This window comes from Musca autumnalis, unplaced genomic scaffold (assembly GCF_047663935.1).
Source record: "Musca autumnalis isolate F117 unplaced genomic scaffold, ASM4766393v1 scaffold_2, whole genome shotgun sequence".
Lineage (NCBI taxonomy): Eukaryota > Metazoa > Arthropoda > Insecta > Diptera > Muscidae > Musca > Musca autumnalis.
This window is the reverse complement of record NW_027411755.1, coordinates 144,111,274-144,125,898: the sequence shown is the minus strand read 5'-3', so window position 1 is coordinate 144,125,898 and position 14,625 is coordinate 144,111,274. Positions and strand designations below refer to the sequence as shown.

Below are 14,625 nucleotides of genomic sequence, written 5' to 3'. Positions count from 1 at the left end.
TAGGGGTCTTCAATGCTCATCATGAGCATTGCCAATGTCCAATGGGGTACAACGCTGAATGAGGAAAATGGTTCATTGATCGTACATTCCTTCACCATGCCAAAACTGAGGGGTTCGGAGAATTTACCAATCACCGCTTTAGAAACTTGGATACCTGAGATAATTTTCCGGGACATCATCACAGCCGTAGCTACCTTACTGCTCATCGAATACCCAAAATTAGTCCAAATTTCCAAGCAGAGGCCTCAGGACTAGTAATTGAGCTTAATGTCATAGTACGCGAGCTTAAGCGAAAAAAATGGCTATTCCACCTGAAGCAATGAAGTATGTGTACAGGATTAAGTAAACTGTGGACAACGATTATATCTCACTTGAATCCGGGATACCAGAATGATGCATTCATTCAACGGCGTGACAGTTGCTAAAAACAGCGCTGTGACGGTGACGGATCTTTAGACTCTTGGATACCTGAGATAATTTTGCGGGACATCATCACAGCTGCAGCTACCTTGCTGCTCATTAAATACCCAAAATTAGTCCAAATGTCCCAGCAGAGGCCACAGGACTAGTAAATGAGCTTAATGACTATGACCTATTCCACCTGAAGCAATGTAGTATATGCACAGTATTAAGTAAGCTGTGGACAATGGGTATATCACTCTTGAATCTGAGATGGCAGAATGATACATTCATTCAACGGCGTGACAGCTGCTACAAACAGCGATGTACAAGTGACGCATCGCAAGAGGAGCATGGAGGGAGTGTTAGGGCGAAAAGTAGTGCCCTACGCCATAAAAGTGCCCGCTCAGATACCACCACAATTAACGATAAGCGATGTTACAGATATCATCCGAAACAGAATCTCAATGGCAATGCTTAATCAACTGGATGAACCTGAAGTGGAGTATATGATTAGTGTCCACTAATGAAGCCAGGTAATGATGTAAACAGATATGAATCGTACAGGCCGATTTTTCTCCTGTCGCTAGTAGCGAAGTTCCATTATGTGAACCAATTTCCCAGTTGCCCAATATCAGCATTGTATTGCGGAAAGTGCACAGTACCATAACATAGCTACACGCCGTACCACACATATCAGTCGAGAACTGTGGCTCTTGATTTATCGAACGCATTCGATACCGTCAACCATGCCAAGCTGTTTGAGGATATAGAGAATACTTCCATCCAATTAATTAATCCTGTACCAATACTGAAACAGGGAGTTCCCAAGGCGAGGTGATATCTTCAGGAGCTCTACATACAAGGGAGACTTCTCTCATATCAATGTATGCACGTCGTTTCGAATAGGTTTCATGGCTGAAATAGTCAGGAAATGTAAGAAAATATTTACGCTGAGGGGATTTGCCACCGCCGAACATCTTGATGTTCTGGTTGAGGATTGAACCGCAGAAATGTTCGCTGAAGGGCAATTTAAGGACTGCTCGAGAACCATTTTAAAATACTTACCGATGACTACAAACACTACGATTTAAAACTAAAATGACTGGTGGTCAACATTCGCACATCGTAATTCTCTTAAAGTTAAATCAAGTTCGAAGGTTGACTATATCGGAAAACTCCCTTCTGTAGCTCCCTAATAGAAGTTAATCATTTTCGCCTTAGTGAAGTTTAAAGGTTTTTCGAGCTTATATCGAATGTAGTCCTTGTGCTTGTGATTTTTATCGTGGTCAAGTTTATACTTGCTGACATAATGACCCGAAGGTTATAAAAAATCCTACTGTAACGTACTAAAATAACTTGTTGGCACGAAACCTATCGAGAGGGATGATATCCAAAATTAGACCCACTTCAATCCCTTGGGGTTCCTACTCTGCAAACGTTTAGCACTTTTTGGCCTATACCAAATCAACTTTATTCTATGTTTGCCTGATGTGACCTTATCAGTTATTATTTGGACCCGCTTTTAACAAGCATCAATCTTGTAAAGCCTTCCATACATAGTTTTTCAACATGTTACTACCCACCCCCTCTCTCCATCCGCATAATCCCCATAAACACAACAATTGAAATGTTTTTATTTTGTCGTTTGTTGGCCATTCTATTAAAGCCGTCTTATCGATGACATGACCGCTTCATTTCATTGTTTTAACGCTGCTAAAATAACAAACAAACCAAGCAACAATTCGTCGTATCAATATTCCAATGAAAAGCCTGTTGAGAAAAACTAAAATCCTTTGATTGATGAATGACTTTGAGTAAAGATGATAGGATTTTTCACAGAAGGAAATAAAGAGAAGAAATAAATCAATTGACAAGGCGTTTTTTCCGATTGTTTTTTTTTCATTTTGAGGTTTAAGATAAAGATGAAAATGTCAGCAGCAGAAGAAATACAACATGAAGCAACAAACAAGCAAACGTAAACAAAGAATAAGAAGTTGGCATAACTAAGTGGCAGGAGATATATGCATTTGATCCATATATGTATGTGGGTGATCACCATGTGTTTGGATGGTAATAGGAGGGAAGTGGGGAACAGTAGAAAGAATACTGATGATGATCCAAGAAATTTTGGATTTATTATAAATACATTAGAAGCCCTGTTTTGTTGTTCAAATGTGGACAAACATAAACTTATTATGGAATAATATATGGGGTATTTTATCTAAACGTTATTCAAAGGGATTGTGCGAGGTGGCTACAGTCAGAATAGATATCCAAGAGCTTCACGGTCTGATGATCTATTAATGAAACAAAATTTCGAAACATTTTCTTTTATTTGAGTTTTTGTTATCGATAATTTCACCTACCTAATCTACACAAAGCGTTAGTAAATGCATTTTCCAACGGGAACTTGGTCACCAATTTTTATACCCTCCAAAATTATATGGAGGGTATAATTAACTTTGTCACTCCGTTTGAAACGCATCAAAATATTCGTAGGAGACCCTATAATGTATATTCATATATTCTTGACCATCATAAAATTCTAAATTGATATAAACGTGTCCGTCCGTCTGTCTGTTGAAATCAAGATACAGCTGGCAATTTTTCAGATAGTTTCTATTACTTCTATGTTGTTTGATATTGAAAATGGGTTATATCGATCCACGTTTTAATATAGCCCCTATAGAACGGTACCTCCCGATTTTCGGTGTTTTTAGGTTTTTAGGGTCATTACTACACCGAAATGGCTGAAATTTTTTAGTCTTCTTTTGGGGGTACGAATCTTCCCACCTAAAATTTTGTCGGTATAGGTCCATGTCTTCATATAGCCCCCATAAAACGGAACCTCCCGATTTTCGGTATTTTGAAGTCTGTGGCCCCAATATCCCACCTAAATAGCTGCATTTTGGTATTTAATCCTCTTTAGGGGTACAAAACTTCCCACCTACAATTTTGTCGGTATAGGTCCACGTCTTCGTATATCCCTAATAGAACGGAGCCTCCCGATTTTCGGTATTTTGAAGGTTGTGCTCTTAATACCACACCGAAATTGCTGAAATTTGGTACTAAGTCTTCGTAGGGGGTGTACAACTTTCCACCTGAAATTTGTTGGTATAGGTCCATGTCTTCATAAAGCCCCCATAAAACTGTACCTCCCGATTTTCCGTATTTTGAAGGTTGTGGCCTCAATATACAACTTTGCACCAGAAATTTGTTGTGCCCCAGGTCTTCGCCTTCATATAGCCTCCATAGAACGGTACCTACCGATTGTCGGTACTTTCAAGGTTTTTGGCCTCAACATCCCACCCAAATGGCTGTAAAGTTGTATTTAGTCTCCATTCGTAGTATAAAACTTTTCACCTGAAGTTTGATGGAATAGGGCCACGCCTTCATATAGCCCCCATAGAACGGTACCTACCGATATTCAGTGTTTTGAATATCCACCGAAATGGCTGATATTTTATGTTTAGTCCTCGTTGGGGATTTATAACTGTCCACCTGAAATTTGTCGGTATAGGTCCACGTCTTCATATAGACCCCATAGAACGGTACCTCCCGATTTTCGGTATTTTCAAGATGTTAGCCTCAATGGCCCGCCGAAATGGGTGAAATTTGGTATTTGGTATCCATTGTGGGTTTAAAACTTTCCACCTGAAATATGCTGGTATAGGTAAACGCTTTCATATAGCCCCCTTGGGACGGTAGCTCCTGATTTTCGGTAGCCACAACCTTGGCCACAATATTCAACCGAATTGGCTGCAATTTGGTATTTAGCCTTCTTTGAGGGTACAACACTTTTACCTGAAATTTGTCGGTATAGGTCCACGTCTTCATATAGAACCGTACCTCCCGATTTCCGGTAATTTGAAGGTTGTGGTCTCAATATCCCACCGAAATGGCTGAAACTTGGTGTTTGGTCTTCGTTGCAGGAATAAAACTTTCCACCGGAAATTTGTCGGTGTAGGTACACGTATCCATATAGTTCCCATATAACGGTACCCCCGATTGACGGTATTTGAATTTTTTATCCGCATTGTACAACCGGAATGACTGAAATTTGGAATTTAGTTTTCGATTGAGTTATAAAACTTTCCTCTAGATTTCTCTGTAGAGGTCAACGTTTTACACAGCCTCCGTAGAACGGTACTGTCGATTTTCATTTTCAGACAGTATAGGTCCATCTTTTGGTATAGCCACCATGTAAAAGGGCTACTCTTATAGAGTTTTGCTACATCTTCTTTATGCAGAGTTTTGCTACATTTTCCTTCTGCAGAGTATTGCTATATTTTCTTTCTGAAGTTGATATATCTTGGAATTTTGAAATCTCAATCGGTAGAAACCCTCCGAAACCTATTTCAGTTTTTAGCTCAATAATATGGGATATCTATTCATTTTTTGCGAGTACTACACGTTCTCCGAATGAGGAGAGACATTTTTCACGTTATCTAAATAAAGTGTAAACATTCTTTATACAAATTATAAGGAAATCTTCTTCACAAAATGCACGAGAACATTGCCCCCGTCATCCATCTAAAACTTCCCCATAATATTTTATTCAAAATAACTATCAAAAAAGTCTATCTTCTACACATTCTCGAACATTATCCTGGAAAACCACATTTATCTTTCAATATCTCATATCATATCCGGATTACACAATAAAATACACATATAACTATGTCAACATATCGTCATTTGGATGATATCTTTATGTGTGTATGTGTGTATGTATATGTGGTTGTAAACATGATATTTATTAAGGATAAGAATCATTCATTCAATCGAATAATACTCTTGCCTTTAACATGTAAGAACAACACAAACACTGCGTAATCAATAAAATGGAATCAACAATCATTGCATGTGTGTTACACACATAGTTGTTTATTTTGTCATGAACGGCAGCGGAAAGCGAAGAAGACGAAGTACACATTAAGATAAAATCTTAACAATATGTCAACAACTTAAGTAAATGAAATAAATAAAGCTGTCAGTAGTGGTCATGGGTCAGTCATGTCATTGATACGACAAAGAACAATATTTTTTCTTATATTGATTAAGATGACCACTGGATGTTACACTGCAAACGAAATTAAAAAAACGGACTGGAAAGGATTTAATTAAAAACTACTGTTAATATGCCATGCGAAAATCCTTAGGAAAATAGTGGAACATTTTATAGTTATCTAATAGATAGGGGAAATTTAAAAGGCTTTCTAAATTTGTATGACTGTGAAAAGTTGGTTCAGCTAATGGTCTTCTAAAGATACACGATAGGTCTTCTATAGATGAAAGCCATTCTAAAGAGGCTCTACCGATATACGTTCTGCCTAAAAATACCTTCTAATGTTCTTCCTCAGAGAAAATTATTTTTCGCTTTTGTTGGAACAAGAATATCTGTTTTTGTTCCAACAATTTATTTGGTTTGTTCTAGCATGGTAATTGAAAAGCCAAAAATACCATATTTTGCTCTAAACATAAAAAACAACTTGCGAAATTCCACAATATTGTAAAAATCATTAACAATACTGATGATAGGAAATATCATAATCTAGAATTTTTACAACAACTATTGTCAGCCCAGAAAATTTGTTACTGCAAGTTTTTGATTTGATTGTATGCAATTCTCATATACACCTTCCACATAACTTTGGTACAAATGTCACGCATAATATTACGAGTATTGAAGAACACAATATATGATCAAGTTATGCTGCTTTAACTGACAACACAGTCAAACATAACTATTCCATTGTGTTCATCCATCACCCACCCCAGCATAAGCAATAAACAATACCACAAAATGCTTTTAATGTTTTTTATTTTTCAGAACTTTGGACATTTTTTAAAGTCATTGTAAGCAGATATTTAACTGAAAACAAGGTATAGGGGCACACGACATAACCAAAATGACAACCGTTTGTTTCTAACTATTTTTATCAACGTATTATAACATATATATACATAATTTTATATTATATATAATTTTATATTATATATAATTTTGTTTCATATATCAAACAAATTAAAAGTGGTTTGTGCGGGACCTTTTTTAAAATTTAAATGGAATAAAAGTTTTTTTCGTCATTAATAGGCAAAAGGCCATTCATTCGTGCCACAGGAAATTATTTTTTGAGAAAAAATGTTCTTTCATTTCATAGAATTTAAAAAAAAATCAACTTTTTTACAATTAAATGGATGGGATGTTATTGTAGGCAATTATAGGCAAAAGTTCATTCATTCATTCTACTACAGGAAATCATTTTTGTAAAATTATGTCAAAAAGTCATAACCCTAGTGTACATACAAAAAAAAACTCACCAAAATTGTTTTTTTCACCACGGCATAGAATACCGCGAAAAGAGAATAAAATTGTCGAAGAGAAGAGAATAATATGGTCCAGTTGACAAAAACTATTGTTGGATTTGACAAAAACAATTGTTGCAATTGACAACAACGATTGTTGGAGTCACAATACCTTATACGGAATCTAACAATATCTTTACAATCCATTTTTTCTCTTCGAATACTGTTGGATCAATCATATTTTATCTCTGTGTGAGGAAAGGTATTCCTAAGATTGTTGACAAAAACTATTGTTGGATTTGACAAAAACAATTGTTGCAATTGACAACAACGATTGTTGGAGTCACAACACCTTATACGGAATCTAACAATATCTTTACAATCCATTTTTTCTCTTCGAATACTGTTGGATCAATCATATTTTATATCTGTGTGAGGAAAGGTATTCCTAAGATAGGAGATCCCTGAACGGTCTTCCTTAGATACACACAGAGAAGAGATATTGTTGGAACAATCATATTCTAAGAACAAAATAGTGTATTTTAAAAATCTGAAAATATATATTGTTGTTTCAACCATATATTTTTATTAGGGAACATGATGATTGTTCCAACAATATTTTTTCTCTGCGTGTAGGAGACCCTTCAGAGATCATTCTTATTGATCTTGTAATTTCATATCTCGGACACATAATGCGAAACCCAAAATACCGCATCCTGCAAAGTATTCTACAAGCCAAAATAGAAGGTAAACGTAGCAGAGGAAGACAAGAGATGTCCTGGCTTCAAAATATTCAACAATGGACGGAATTTCGAAATGCAGAAAATTTAATAAGTGTCGCTAGAAACAGAGATTTATATTCATATTTTGTCAATAATATATTAAGAAAATTATACATGAACTGTAATATGGTCGCTAACATTCGAATATGCAATAAAGAAGAAGAAGAAGAAGTGTCATCCACATATAAGTCGTATAGTATATGTTTTCCCCAGATAAATAAACCTTGTAAAGATCTTCTACAGATAGAATGTTTTATAAAGGTCTTCCACGTATAGAAGACCTGCTATAGGTTTTATGTTCAGATAAAAAGAAGTATTCCACAGATAGAGTACCTTGTAAAAGTCTTCCGCATATTGACGATTCATCATGCATAGAAAGAAGGTCTTCTTGTGGGCTTCCACAGATAGGTGACCTTTTAAAGGCATTCAGTAGATAGAATACCTTATATTTTTTCTGTAAATATAGAAGATTATTCCTTCTAAACTTCTGCCACAGATAGAAGACCTGCTAAAGCTCTTCCATAAATAGATGACATATGCCAATGGAAGTCATATACATATGTATGTATATACGTCATGTTAAAAGTCTTCCATCGATAGAATATCATCAACATCTGAACATCTTCCAAAGGTAGCAGTTCTTCTAAAGATATTTTACTGGTGAAGACCTTCTAAAAGCCCTCCACAGGTACAATACCTTGTAAATGTCTTTTACATATACAATATCTTCTAAAGGTCTGCTTTTAAACGTCTTTCCCAGATAGAATATCGTCTGCGCAATCTCAACATCTTACACAGTTAGAAGACCTTCTAAAGGCCGTCCTCAGGTAGAAGATCTTATAATTTTTTTGTCAATGTCGTCTTCGCCATCTAAACATCTTCCACATGTAGAGGTTATTCTCAAGATCTTCCACAGATAGAAGAACTTCTAAATACCTTGAAGTATTTAGAATATCATCTGAACATCGCCCATAGCTAGAAGTTCTTCTAAAGATCTGCCACAGGTAGAAGAACTTGTAAAAGTCTTTTACATATAGAAGAGCTTCTGAAGGTCTGACATAGCTAGAAATCCTTTTCAATGCCATTTCCTGATAGAAGATTGCCTTCACCATGTACCACAAGTAGAAGTCTTCTAAAGATTTTCCCCAGATGGAAGACATAGAAATGTCTTTTACAGATATAAGATCTACTAAAGGTCTTAGAATATCTTATTTACCATCTTTACATTTTCAAACGGTAGAAGTTATCATAAGGATATTTCACAGATAGAAGAACTTCTAAAGGTCGGTCACAGGTAGAAGACCTTCTAAAGGCCGTCCGCCAGTAGAAGACACTGTAAATGTCATTTATATATAAGTGCTTCTAATGGTCTTTCATAGCTGTACATCCTTGCCAATGTATTTCCCATATCGTCTTCACCATATGAGCATCTTACACAGACAGAAGCCTTCTAAAGATCTCCTCCCGCCAATAGTCGACCTAATAAAAGCATTTCTCAGGTAGAAGACTTTCTAAATGCCGCTCGCAGGTAGTAGACCTTGTAAATGTACTTTCAAATAAAAAGTCTTCCTCCATAGGTAGAAAGGAGTATTTTTCAATGGCTTTCCCAGATATAATATCGCTTTGCCATTTGAGCCCCTCCTCTTATAAAGATCTTCCCTAAATATCTTTACCAGATCGAATATCATATCCATAATCTGAGCATCTTCAACATGTTGAAGTATTTCTAAAGATCTTCCAAAGGTAGAAGACCTTTTAAAGGCCGTCCACAGGTAGAAAAAGGTGTAAATGCTTTTTGCACATAGTAAGCTTCTGAAGGTCGTCCACAGCTAGAAGTCATTGTCAATGCCTTTCCCATATGGAATATCATGTTCCTCATCTTCCACAAGTAAAAGTCTTCTAAAGATCTTCCCCATATAGAATACCTTGTAAATGTATGTTACATATGGAAGATCTACTAAAGGTCTTCCATTGCTAGAAGTTCTTGTACATTTCTTTCCCAGATACAACATCTCCCTCAGGTAGAATACCTTATTTTGCTGATAGAAAATCGTGTAGATGTCTTTCCTAGATAGGATACCTTGTGAAAATCTTCGATAGGTAGCATCTTTTCTAAAGGTCTTTCATAGGTAGATAGGTTTTTTCTCTGAACCTCTTTCACAGGTAAAAACTCTCTAATCGTTAGGATACCTTATGAAAATCTTCCATAGGTAGAAGCTTTTCTAAAGTTCTTTCATAGGTAGACAGGTCTTTCCTCTGAACCTCTTTCACAAGTAAAAAGCTTTCTAAACGTTAACCATAGGTAGATGAACTTGTGAATGTCTTTTACATATATTCTAAAATGTGTATACACATATACACATATATATAAAATTGACGTTTCCTTGGATAGAATATCTTTCCATGGTTTTGCATTGATAGCAGATCCTGTAAAGCTTTACCATATGTATAGACGACCTTCTAAATGGGAGATCTTCAATGGACCTTCCTTTAGATGGTGTTCTGCATAGGTTATAGAAGGCGAAGCTGTCGTTGCCTGTTGGCAGCTACTTCGCTCAGTGACCAGTTACCCATTGTGTTCATCCTGAAAGGAAACAACAAAGGGTAAGAGGGAGGGGAAGGACAGGAAAGAGGTAGGAGGAGAGTATATAGAACAAATATAGTTCTCTTCCCTACCCTCAATTAAACTTGTTGAGGCTGTCGTTACATTTACATGCTATAGATAGAATGCTGCAATGACCAGTAATGACTACTACATCGATTCTGATCTCTCTACGTAGTGAGAGAAGGGACGCATTTCTACGTCTTGACATTGCCGGCCAGATTGACTTCGATACGTTACAACTAGATCCAAATCTTTACGGTTTTCTCTCCGCAGAGCTTAGCGAATTTGTCGAGGAAGAAGCAAAGCGATGGCTTGACGCAGTCCTCCATCTGAAGGTTAGAGAACTTGGAGTTCATCATACCCCCGTTCATCAATTACCTCATTTCCTTACAATACTTAATATATTTTGCACTATAGCTGTCCCTCCTGAACTTCATCCGTACTCTCCAACCAGGAAGGCATTGACCAAGTTCCAGCTGTCGGTTTGGAGGCCTCTGTTCAACTTCCTGATCAGTTTCAACGCCTCTGCCTCATACGAATGAGGAAGTGGCACCCATGTTGTGGCTGCAACTCTGAGAGGGATTGTTTATCAGACTTATTAGTGACTGTTTTCAAAAGGTTACCTGGTGCGATCATACTCGCAGGTCTCTGTGGCTTCTCACCAGAAGGTTTTGGACGTTTGTGTACCGGGCTACCTTTGCAGGTCTTCCCAGGTTGAGCTGCCTTAACTTTCTGACGAGCGGCCACCTTCGCGTACGAACCCAGGCGGCTGCTCTACTGTCGTTCCACCATTATCTTAGCACCTGCCTGTGAGTCCTCCGAAGACTGCACTCTGTTGTGAAGTGGTTGTCTTCGGGTCACTATCCTGCTTTGAGTTTGATGGACCATCAGTTGCCACATGACTTTCCGCCGCTCTGTCTTTCCTCCTCGATCTTGTACAATTTGCCCCGAGGAGCTGGACTTGTTAGTTGCCACCAAACTTGCAGTTATCAAATTCCGAGCCCCAGAACCCTTCTAGCTCCTGTTTGCCCCAGAGGCAGTCACAGTTGGAACTGGCTGTGGATCCTCGGAAGACCGCACTCTGTTGTAAAGAACTTCTGCTATTTTTCTCCTTGGAGCTGGACTTGTTTGGAGTTACCTTTTCATCAGATTTCTGTAAATTCGGAGCCCTACTTCCTGACCAGGGAGCGGAATCCGTTCGATAGGTAACGAATGTTTCTCAGCATGAGGGTACTTACTCTCGAAGTGCTTCACGAAGCGATTGCTTCAACTTTATCTCCCGGAATCCCGCCTGTGAGGTTTCACAGGACTTTTTGTGCTTTCTCCCCCGGGCCTTAGCGAGCGATCCATTTCTTCATCCACAGTCTCATCCGTCAGGACATCTGCTTGGGAAGGACAGTTCTGTCGGCAGCAACCGACGTTCCATTCCCTGGGGAGGACGCTCTCTGTTTGTTTGAAATCCATCACTTCATCCACAATTTCATCCGTGAAGACGTCCTGCCTGGGAAGGACTGGTCTGTCGGCAGCAACCGAAGTTCCATCTCCTGATGGAGTTGCTCTTAGTGATTGAGATGGGATGACCGTAGTGTCAATCTCATATTCTGACAGAGGGATGTCTTCCGAGTTTCTCAAGAGAGAATTTTCTAGACTCAGACCTAGAGACGAGTGTGGAGCATATATCATACTTACATAATTATTACAACAACAAAAACAAATATTTTTTTATAAATTTAATTAATCCTATTTTCGTTTTTGTTCCATTCCAGGCCTTATGTGGTGTTGTGTTTCAAGTTCCTACAATGTCCGGTGATAAGCTACGCATCAGTACCATGCAAGAAATCATTAAACCGAATACTGTGAAACGTATACAGGGCTATGGTTTGCCATTCCCCAAGGATACATCGCGTAAGGGTGATCTGTTGGTGGCCTTCGATATACAATTCCCCGAGAAATTGACAGCAGCTCAAAAGGAATTACTCAGGGACATGTTATGATGAGTTGCACCCGCAGTAGCAGAAGCAGCAATATCATGTGGGCCAAGTTGATGCTAACACTTCCCACTTAGAAGAAAAAAAGAAATGAAAACAAAACAAACCACTGAAGCCATCCTTGTGTTTTTTAAGCAGCTAATATTAAAAAGAATTTTTTTGAAATAATTTATAATCCTATAAAACAGAATAATAATTGTTTAATTTTATTATAATACCAACAACAGCAAAAACAGCAACATACTAAACAAATTCGATCATTTAGCTCAAGCAACAATGCCACTTTAGAAGCCTTGATAAACCATGTCATGCCACCACCATCTATCTCTTAGTAGAAAAGCGAATTACAAATATTTAATTGCAACAACAAAAAAACCATATCATTTGCAAAGTATGATCATGATATGCTCACTAACTGAATGAAAGAAATAATTATTAAATTTTGTTTTATATAATTTTTAATTTAAACATAGGCTCTCTTCCTTAATCTGCTGTTACTCTCCTCAAATTAAATAATTTGTTTTAATGATATTAAAAACTTGAAAGCCACGTTTCTATGGTGTAGATGGTTCTCTCTTGGGTGGGTGGCTATTTTCTTATGTTAAAATTATTATTTTTTAGGGAATAATTTCCCTAAAATTATACAAACATAGGAGAGCATTAGTTACCCCCTAAAGATTTAACCATCTACTCCGATTCCCCCTTTTTGCTTGAATAAAATTAAAATTTAAAATTACTTTGAAAATAATAATTTAATTTTGACAAAATTTTTTACTAATCGTTTTTTTATTAAATTTAGAAGTTGTAAATTTAGCTTTTAAATTTAATAAAATATCATCAACCTACACCCACCCATGCCTTTTTTGTCTTTATGATTTCGTTTTCTTTATTTTTATTTATTTTATACTAAATGTGTTTTATTTTTTTTTTAATTTTAATTATTTTACTTGTCCTTATTTATACATAAACAATTACTTTGTTCTAATGCTGATGATAAATGAACTACTTTTATTAAGAATAATTTTCTTTAAAGATTTTTTTTCGTTTTTATAAAAAAGAAGAAGAATGATTAAAACAACAATAACAAAAAGATGTTTAAAAAACTGAAATAAAAAAACGAAAATTAATTGTGTTTTTATTTATGTATTTTTACTATGAACCACTGATGCTCGTCCATATACGATACGATATAAACAAACCACACGTATTCTCTACTTATTTTCGTCTGCCGTGGTTTGCCAGTTGTTGTTATAGCAACGCAAATATGTTCGTTCGTGTATTATTTTAAGATTACGATTCCTCTGTATCCAGACTCAAAAATGTTGCGACTTGGACTTGTCCATAAAGTGTCAGGTGAGTGGGGTTAGATGGGCAGTTAAACAAATGCAGCGAGTCGTGTGGTCCCAATACACATGCCGGGCATGTTTGGTTATCGTGCATCAATTCGGGCCCAATACGAAATGAGGCGGTTGCATCGTCCAGATCTAAACTGGCCTAAAACCACACTTCACACTGTACATCAATACTGCCTGCTCGGCTGTATCTGTGTGAATGCTATCCAAGCCTGCCTGATAGGTTCATTGGTCTAGGGGCTCTCGTTTATACCTTTATACTCGTACTACTCTCTTTAGATCGTGGGTGGGGAAGCCTATCAATTTATTCGTGACAGTGATGCTCACGGCTATAACACTTCAGCGGGAATGCATCGACATCATCCTCTTGTGTTGATGCACCGGTAAAACCTTCGCCGCCTCATGAAGATGATCCACTGTTACAGTCCTTTTGGGGGGTATTCTGGCAGGCTTGCATATTCTTCCACTGCGTAGAGCTAACATTTACATATCATGCTGACGCCGCATAGCGTACCATAGACCGCCCTATTGCTTTGTAGGTGGTCAACAAGGTTTCATTGTCAGCATTCCAAGTGCTGCCGGCCAGCGACTTGAGGATCTCTTCTTATCGCAAATAGCTGTGGCTTGAGCGGACGACGTAAACATGCTATCGAACGTTACACCCAAAATGTTGGGGTAGTTATTGGTCAGAATCAGTGCTCCAGTGCTAGACCAATATGTTTGTTCAGTGGGAGCTTCATTTCAGCCGTCCAAGTGGTGAACAGTTTGGCGGTGAATTTAGCAGCAGATATTTTCATATTCCTCAGATGGAAGAACTGCACGAGACAATTAACCTATCACACATATGTATTTAACCTATCACATATGTCATCGACTATAGGATCCGACACCAATATCGAACAATCATCAGCATACATTATGATCTCTATGCCGTCTGGAGCGTGTGGAATTTCACAAAGGTAGATGTTAAACAGTTCCCAAGATATCCTCCCGTCTTGGAGAACTCCCTGCTTCACCCTACGGGGTTTGGACTTCTTGTTTTTGAATCCCACAAACGACATAAAGTTGATTATCCAACGTTTCAGAAAGGTAGATGTTAAACAGTTCCGGAGATATTATCCCGTCTTGGAGACCTCCCTGCTTCACTCTACGGGTTTTGGACTTTTTGTTTTTGAATCCCACAAACG

General features: G+C 37.5%; 1 protein-coding gene across 8 annotated transcripts in view; it reads left to right on the top strand.

Annotated features, from left to right (window-relative positions):
- Positions 1 to 13,213, top strand: part of LOC141394694 (dnaJ protein homolog 1) — a 139,909-nt gene extending 126,696 nt beyond the window's left edge. For all 8 annotated transcript variants that reach the window (XM_073969477.1, XM_073969476.1, XM_073969472.1 and 5 more), the window contains exon 8: positions 11,865 to 13,213. In XM_073969477.1, the coding sequence (XP_073825578.1) occupies positions 11,865 to 12,092 (228 nt within the window). In that variant the 3' untranslated portion in view covers positions 12,093 to 13,213. The remainder of the gene's footprint in view (positions 1 to 11,864) is intronic.
- The last annotated feature ends 1,412 nt before the right edge of the window (positions 13,214 to 14,625 follow it).